Source organism: Protopterus annectens, chromosome 15.part0 (assembly GCF_019279795.1).
Source record: "Protopterus annectens isolate FY-2018-M chromosome 15.part0, PAN1.0, whole genome shotgun sequence".
Lineage (NCBI taxonomy): Eukaryota > Metazoa > Chordata > Ceratodontiformes > Protopteridae > Protopterus > Protopterus annectens.
In genome coordinates, this window is record NC_056749.1 from 481,894,755 (window position 1) to 481,904,291 (window position 9,537).

Genomic DNA, 9,537 nt, shown 5'->3' on the forward strand with positions numbered 1-9,537 from the left:
AAGGTCCAGGAGTCCTTACAAATTTGACTTTGTTGGGTTACATATTTTTTTAAGCATATGGTCAATAAATTTTGAGCAAGCATAAGTAATGCTGGCTCTAGCATCCACTAATGGTCTCATAGGGGAGGGTTAGTGATACACTTGTGGATCTTTGGAACTCCAAAGATAGTAGGTATTCTTGGTGCTGGTGTATCAAAAAAATTAGCAATTCCTACATCTATCCTTGTTTCAATAAACAACTTGTCAAAAGTAGAACGAATTCTAGCATAAGCTATATTTAACTCATTTTGGACACTTCAGTATATGTTTCACTTGCTAAAATTTCTTCCATTTTCTTAATATATTCATCTAATTCTAGTATCACTAACCCACCTCCTTTATCCAGTTTCATTGTTCTCACACGGGCTTGCTGAAGTACAGATAAAGCTTCCTTTTTCTTCCCTAGTTATGCTAAATTTCAAAGTACAACTTTTTTATTATGACTTTTATACTTTTTTTGTATAGAATATTAAGTATTTTATAAGTTTTTATAATATTTATAAATATATAAATAATGATTATTAATAACTATTAATAAACATGTTAGTAGGTTTTAATTAATTTAATTAGAAGTAGTTATAATTTATGGTATGTGTGTTTTAGGCATTTTGATTTAGGCTGTGAGGGTATGTATATGTATTTGTTGGTTTCAATCAGCTGTTTTAACAAGTAGGGTGGATCAGCTGATTGACGTTTATGTTATATATTGTGTCTTGAATATTTAATTGTATCTGAAGTCTAGCTATTCAGCCAGATGAAAAGCGCTTTATGGAATAAAAAGTCTATTACTTTTTTGCAAGTTCGTGGATTTACTTTTTTTGTGGAGCATTAGTTGTTTTGTTGCTGTTTTTCCTGGTTTGTCTTTGAAATTGATGAGGCTGCGAACGTCTTGCCTACTGCATCGGCAGGAGAGGAAATTACAACTTTGACTTCTCTAGTCTTGAAGCTATCCAAGCAGATAGACGTTTTAACTGCTAGAGTCAACTCGTTATCCGAGAAGCCTCCATTACCACCACCTGAATGTACGCCTGCCTCACAGCCCAGTTCGCTTAGCCAACTGCCTACTGTAAGTGTGGACCCTCTTTTAAACTTGACTATTCACTCTACACCTTTGGGGAACTCTAATGACATTCAACATGACAACATTATAGTACAAGAACCGTTGCGGCTTATGGAATCCCCATCCACTAGTTTAAATTCTTGGTTAGATCGGTTGCCGTCATTGCAGCAAACTATTACTAGTGCAACTTTAGGTGATTTGGCCGCAGAAAATACGCGAATAGAGAACATCACTGATAAACTAAAGCAGTTGGATGCAAAACTGATTAAATATAAAAAACTTCAGTTAGAGCTTGCCTATTTCAAAGAATGTGTCAGTGAGGGTATAGTACCCAAAGGTCTCCGTGTTTGGCAATACCCCACTGGCCTTATAGGCAGTTCAGACTTTCATAAAGATTTGATTAAAATGTTTAATTACCATGGAATTGAACTTTTAGGGTTAATTAGTAAACATTACCAAATCATGGTGGATGGTTTACTACATGAAGCATCTGCCATAGATGAAGAAATTAAGAAGGATGGTGACTTTCATAGATGACTATGAAAGGTCATTTACGAGTATTGACCAGCATATAAAGAAGCTCAATAGTACAAAGCTTAAAAAATTAAACTGGGATAGAGAAGCGTATGCAAAAGGTTTTGCCTACCCTGCTCCACCATTGTCACAATCCAGCACACAAACAAACTTTGGCATTCAGGAAGTTACCGCAGTAGTAGATGTGAACCAAGCAGCTCTGCCTGTTCAAGGATCGGATCAGAGTGAAGAAGGTTGCACATATGTATCCACAAAAAAGAAGAGTAGTCATTGTACATTTGTATAGCATTAGAAATAACAAATTAGATAATGTTTTAGCTAGACACACTCACTCTTTTCCTAATCATGGTTTTATGTTTAGAGCCATAGAATGTGTTATCTCGGATTCTAGAGGTGGCCCAGTACTATTGTTACTTGAAAAAATGGAACTGTTTTGGCAATTACGTATGTTTGTATGTCACTATCCAGGCCTTAATGAGATGCATTCTATCAAATGTATTTTAAAACTTAAAAGTCTGTTAAGATAACTATGGTCGTGCACTTTTAGACTAGTTTTGTTAAAAATTCCTTAGGGCAGAAATGTGTATTACTTTATATAGCACACACTTAATGAATTTTATATCTTATGTATATTATTTTACCAAGTAGAGTTGTCCCAGTAAGAGAGATGTATGACTTTTGTATTACTAGCTTAACTGCTTTAGTTTCTTTAGAATTTTATGGTCTTTGAGTATGGACATAACTAAAGTCAGAAACTCATTTATAGACATTCTTTCTGACTTTTATACTTTTTTGTACAGAATATTAAGTATTTTATACGTTTTTATAATATTTATAAATATATAAATAATGATTATTAATAACTATTAATAAATATGTTAGTAGGTTTTAATTAATTTAATTAGAAGTAGTTATAATTTATGGTATGTGTGTTTTAGGCATTTTGGTTTAGGCTGTGAGGGTATGTATATGTATTGGTTGGTTTCAATCAGCTGTTTTAACTAGTAGGGCAGATCAGCTGATTGACGTTCATGTTATATATTGTGTCTTGAATATTTAATTGTATCTGAAGAAGTCTAGCTATTCAGCCAGACGAAAAGCGCTTTATGGAATAAAAAGTCTTTATTACTTTTTTGCAAGTTCGTGGATTTACTTTTTTTGTGGAACTTATGGAAATGGACAACACAGATGGAATGTTATAGTGAGTACATAACTTCTTTTTTTCAGTGGTCAAAGCTGGCCGCTGCCTTTTGCTTCCTTCAAGCAAACTGTGGAGACGTTGTTACTTTCTTGCCATTTCATTACATCACAATACCAGTAGATTGCCAGGCACCCAGTATTACTGTTGCACAGGTTAAAACAGTGCTGACTAAGGCCAAGAATGTAGCTTCTATGGGACCTGACAATATCCCTGGCTGTGTTCTACATGAACTACAGAGTGAACTGGCATCTCATCTGTGTACCCTGTTCAATCACAGCTTCACCTCAGGCTTTGTCCCTACCAAATGGCACACTGCTACAGTCATCCCTCTCCACATAGGAGGAGCAACTACAGACCCTGGTAACTATCACCCCATTAGCCTGACCAGTCTGATATGCAAAGCTACGGAATGCCTCATCATGGACCTAATAAACAAGGATACAGGAAATCTCCAAACTCTGGATCCCGCACAGTTTGGTTTTGTGAAGGGTAGATCATGCCTGCCCAACTTGGTCGACTTCTTTGAGTCAGTCAACAGAGCTGTGGATGAAGGCAAGGTGTTTCATACATCTTATCTTGATCTGGCCAAGACCTTTGATACTATTCTCCACTCAGGAATCATAGAAAAATTCACTAAGCTAAGCATCAACCCCTATATCACTAGGTGGGTTGCAAACTGGCTCACAGATAGAACCCACAGTGTGAAAGTAGCTGACTCTAAGTCAGACTGCCGACTAGTCACAACTGGAATCCCACAGGGTTTGGTCCTGGGTCCTCTCCTGTTTGGTATCTACTTCTCTGAAGTCCAGGCCAACAAGAAGGGACTCTGGCTGGCAAAGTGCGCAGACAATTGCAAGTTTGAAAGCTATTATTAACTCCCCAAGTGATGTTGACATCCTACAGAATGACCTCACTGAGACCAACGACTGGTGTCAGAACCATGGCCTTAAGCTCAATGCCCAAAAATTTGTCATCATCTCCTTTGGGAAAAACCCAGGTCCCATGAATTATCACATTGATGGTAGTCCACTGAACACAAAAGGTGTTATAAGAGATCTGGGAACACAGGCTGACAGCAACCTATCTTTTGATCACCACACTGCCACTGTGGTCAGAAAGTACTTCTATGTGGCACATCTCATTACTAAGGGTTTTGCATCCAGGAAGAAAGAGGTCATTGTCTCCCTCTACTCTTCCCTCATTAGGCCAATTATCGAGTACAATGCTCCATTTGGCATGTACCTCACTAGACACCTGCAACAACTGGAGAGGCCGCAAAAGTACCTCACAAAGAGGATCCTAGGCCTTAAACGTGTCCTAAATGGACAGACTCAAGAAAACTACAACTATTTTTCGTCTCATATTGCCTACTTAGAAGTGATCTCTGCTTGACTTACAAAGCCATGTCTGACCCAGCTCTGTTAGAAATGCTACATCTAAAGAAATCTCAAACCATCCGCACCACACGCTCCAGAGACCTCAACCTCATTACCACAATCAAAAGAATGTACTGGAGGGACAGGTTCATAACCCAGAGACTGCCCATGCTATGGAGTAGACTTCCCATACATGTCAAGCAGAGCACCTCGCTCACCTTCTTTAAGAGAAATCTTGATGAGTGGATGGGAAATAGAAAATTCACCCCGGGGATAACTCCAGTGGCTCTACTTGACAGAGGCACTGGGAACTAAGGTTGGGTGGCACGATGCCAGGGTAATCCTATGGCTAGGCTTGTAAAGGCCCCAGGGCCATTAGCCTAGTACACACCTATGAACCTATTAAATTCTCACTAGTTGTCTCAATAATGTTTGTTAAGGGGTGACTTACAACAATAAAGATGTTGCAGCTGGTCTAATAGATTCATGGAATCGCTAACATTATTACAGCTTTTAAATGTCAGGGTGAAGCTGAAACAAATTTATTGACACCTCAATAAATAGAGATTACAATCCGTAAAACTGCTGAAAGTCAATGCTTTGGTGACATATATGATCCTGATATAAAATCATGTATTCTTCAGTATTACTTGTCAGTGTCGCTGTGACCTATACATAGCTGGTGTGACAACATGCACTGTGCTAGACTTGTATGTTCACTATTAGTTTTTAGTCACCTACAGCATGCATCTCAACACACAACCACACAAGAGATGGAGGGTAAACAGTCATTCTGTTTAATGTAATGACTGCAATTTCCTAAGCAAACAGAGTTGTGTGACACCCTGGATGCACTGAGGTTATGGGATTATTATTAAAGACACATGGCACTATAAATTATATGCAAGTATCAAATAGAACAGGAACTTCATCAGACATGGAAATGGCTGACAAAGTCATCAAATTATGATAAACAAGTAATGGGCCCTGAGGAAGCACCCTAGATGGTTTTGTACTGAGGAGAAAGGGTACAAGTCATGGAATATGAGACATATGTAGGTAACAGTGTCAGCAATACTGGAGAATAAGAAATGTTCTAGAGAATAAAAAGTCTTCTGCCTTCAACATCAAGCTGGGTCATACTCTGGGGCTATGTACTATTGTTTACATTTTATTCAATAAGGTTGTGGTCTCATTTAAGAAATTTTAGAAACATATCTACCATGTTAGTAAATATTTATGGCTGTGTGCTTTATAGTGAAACAATATCACGTATGTTTTCATTAATGGGCAAGATCACCAGACATATATGAAAAATTATCCTATGTGGAAACTTCTTCTTCTTTCTACTTTTCCCATTTAGGGGTCGCCACAGCGGATCACCTGTCCGTTCCTATGTGGAAACTAATCAAATTAAACAACCTGAAGTCAGGACGTACCAGATAAACAAAGAGCAATAATGTATCAAAATAATTATAGTTTTTACAAAAGTCTGTTAACATTTTATTATATATTATCATGAAAATATTTTAGTTTAAGATCTGAACACTAAATTCATATAGTCAAAAAAAAATGAACAAGATGATGCTGTGGTTTTGATGATCTTTATTCTTTTGCAGGTCTATAACCCGTGCTTACTACAGAAACTCAGTGGGTGGTCTCCTTCTTTTCGACATTACTAATCGCAGATCCTTTCAGAATGTCCATGAGTGGCTGGAAGAGGCAAAGGTTCACGTACAACCATATCAAATTGTGTTCGTCTTGGTGGGCCACAAGTGTGATCTTGACACACAGCGGCAGGTAACAAGACATGAGGCTGAGAAACTGGCTACTGCATATGGGATGAAATATATTGAGACATCTGCAAGAGATGCCATTAATGTGGAGAAGGCCTTCACTGACCTGACCCGAGATATATATGAGCTTGTGAAGAAAGGGGAGATTACTATCCATGAGGGCTGGGAAGGAGTGAAGAGTGGATTCGTCCCCAATGTGGTGCATTCTTCAGAGGAAGTTATAAAATCGGACAGAAGATGTCTATGTTAATTTTTACAGTCCTGAAGATAGGTGTTAATAACATTAATGACACGGACATCTTGTTTATTGAATTTTATGTGATGGTAAAATAGCATAAGAATATTAGTGTCTTTCACTGATTCATAATTTGATAAGTACAGCAAGAAATTAAATCAGTTTCATGGCAGTACCACAAAAACTGAAGGACGCAAGACAAAAGATAACTGAAGGTAGTACAGTAGTGCCAGAGAGGCAGCAACTGAAAAGGAGCACATGCAGTTCTGTACAGCTGTATGTAACCATCATTTGCAGTATAACAGTTTTCATTTTCATTGACAAGAATTGCTTTTTAACAATAAATGAATGGCATTATGCAGTGCTGAAAAAAATGCAACATCTAGCACAAAGTGGTACTTTATGTAGAGTTAATTACTTTCTATCCATTTTAATACTTTATTAGACATATAGCTGAAATTCTGAATTATAAAACCTTAAAGAAACATGTGATATTTGTATCAGGCTTTAGTAATTTAATATTCTGCAGAAGTTTAATTGATACCAAGCACAAGGTACACTTTTCTGCTTTTCTTCCAGTTCTTTTTCCATTATGTATTGCACAAAAAACACATATCCTGATACCAGTTAGGTTTAGCGTAATGGAATGCAGCCAACCTTACTTAAAAAAGGAAGTATGAGTAATGCTTTCTTAACGTGCTCATGCTTCACATTATTTTCTGGTTAACAGGCATATCAGAGAAGGAGTTCTTCAGAGTGCAAGACCTTTAAGGAGCAGTTTGTAGTGTAATTAATATGTCATAAGCTTCGTGCATGGCTTTTATTTTCAGTATGTACCTTGTCATTATAGCATGCATTTTATATTTTCTTAATTTGCTTGTGGCTTGAATTAGTAGCACTGTGCAATCAAGGATTCAAGGGCATTTGCCTGCCTGACAAGTCATTGAAAGACAGGTCAGATAACTCAGGTTACTGAAGGTCTCAACTGGAGAACTGTAATCTGAAGGCTAGTGCCTCACCCACCTTGCTAAATAAATTTAAATAAATTTATTTATTTATGTAATATTTTTTTGGTCTGGAAAGTCCAACTAGGACAGAGCCTGTTTTCAGCAGAGGACAAGGGAGAAATGCTCCAAATAAGCAAATTACTCAAGCCAGTGCTGGTGTCTCAGCATTGTTGCTGAGCATAAAAGCTTCTAGTATATGTAGCGTATTGATCAGGGTCTGAAATTAAGGAAAAAAAACAACCTTATTATACAACTCTTTGATGTCAAAAAGGTGCATAACAAGTGGTGAAGCACACTGATTGTACTTCAGAATGAGGTGAAATATAGTCATGTTATGCAGTTCTCTGATTACAAAAAGATGCATAACATGTTCTTGCTGCTACAGACAAAAAAGGCAGACTGTAGTATTTAACAGCTTTTAAGCTGTTAGTCCAGCAGAGAGGCACTTACTTTCTGGTCACTTTCTGTATGGCGGTCCACAGAGTTTTCTGGGTCTCAAGGCTGTAAAGTATTACCCTCTCCTGCACAATTTTTTTTTTCTGTAACAGATAGTACAGTGAAACAGGTGAATGTACTGCAAAGAATTATTATTTGTTCTGTTGACCATGGATAAGTAATTATGTGTTCTTGATTTACCACTTGAGTGTCACTCTCGAGATGAATTTCTGGACATTCATAAATTGAATGCAGAGCAGCATGGTTATGATTGAAAACCAATCACCTGTTGTATGCCTTTCAGAGGTGGTGTATTCTAGTCTCCTGCTACAGCATATAAAATATCCATCATGAAACAGCACCAGGAAATGGAAACAGCTTTAAAAAACATAAAATGCTTTTTGCTTTTACAAAAATTAAATCAATAAAAAACAAAGACTGGAGGGCTTTACAGCTTTTAAAGCTGTTAGCCCATCAGATGTACATTTACATTCTGGTCACCGTCTGTGTGACAGCACTACATTTGTAAGGGCTTTTGAAGTTGAAACACATTTTATATTCCTATGTTTTTTTACTATTTAACTTATGCATGTTGGAGCAGTTGAAGCTGCATGTACAGCAAAACCTTATGATTAGGTTTCTCCAATCACAACTGCTTGTTACATGTTCTCACCTCTTGAGCTTTGCTTCAACTCCACTTTCAGTATGATTTTTTGGCATCTGTGTCTCAAACACATAGAAAGTCGTTATGACTGTAAACTTGATTATAATTCTCTGCATGTAATATGAGCACACCAAGCTGACGACACCAGGTAGGCTTCCAACACACACAAGGGGGGGGGGGGAGTGCAACATGTCACCAAAGTGGAAGGCAGGGCATTGTCAATGAATCTGTAAGATGGTTAATGCAATGGAAGCCCTACCGTGTATAGCACCTTTCCTGCAATTTATACTTACATTGACACAAACTCTTCCTTGGTGACACACCACTCCACAATATCGCTTGTGTGTATGAGAGGGTTGTGTGGCTTCCTTGAGTTGGCATGGGTATAAAAAATATGTTTTTATGTTTGCTAACACTTAAGGACACCTGTGACAGTTTGAGTATGATTCATCTACCATGTTTATAGTGACGTTGCTTCACCTTCTGTCTTTCACTGACTTTATCAGGTGGCCAGATATCAAGAATCCTTTCCAAGTGTGGTCATTGTCTCTGCTGAGCTCATGATAACCCAGAATTTCAGTTTGTTATTTTTCATAATTATTGTCTTACTGTATTCAGTGAAATAATCATAGGAATGTTGCAAATGCATATCTTCAGTTTCAGGTAAAAAAAGACAGTAAACTGTGTGGGTGGAGGCCTATGATATGCTGGTGGGATTATATCTCTAGGCTTACCAGGGGATCCTGGAAAACAAGCTGGAGTCATTATGGATGCAGAATACTTGTCTACTCTGCCAAGTCTGCTACTACCACATCCTTCACCAAGACAAGTGATTTACTATTACCCCATCATCACCACCCCATCATAAACCCATGTCCAAATTGAAGTGTAAGTAGAAGGAATTTGTCATTGTTCTGTAAGGCAGTAATAACATGTACTGTGTGAATTAGTCCAAGTTTTGAATGAATCCTACATTGTTCATCAGTAGTACCCTACTTTTAAGTACAAAACTGTTTCTGATGTTAAATTCTATGTTCTGTTTGTTTTTGAAAAAAAAAGTTTCTGATGTTTTCCTGCTTGCACACATAGGCGTCATTGACACAGTTAGCAGATTCACTGCTGTTAGTAGTCACACTAAGATGAACTATTAAACAAAAAACTTAAATTTGTATTAAAAAAACTAATTTTAA

At 37.4% G+C, this 9,537-nt stretch overlaps 1 protein-coding gene across 1 annotated transcript in view; it reads left to right on the top strand.

The window, feature by feature from the left end:
- Positions 1–9,183, top strand: part of RAB39B (RAB39B, member RAS oncogene family) — a 262,481-nt gene extending 253,298 nt beyond the window's left edge. The window contains exon 2 of the mRNA XM_044057214.1: positions 5,830–9,183. Within this exon, the coding sequence (XP_043913149.1) occupies positions 5,830–6,256 (427 nt within the window). The 3' untranslated portion in view covers positions 6,257–9,183. The remainder of the gene's footprint in view (positions 1–5,829) is intronic.
- Positions 9,184–9,537: the final 354 nt, after the last annotated feature.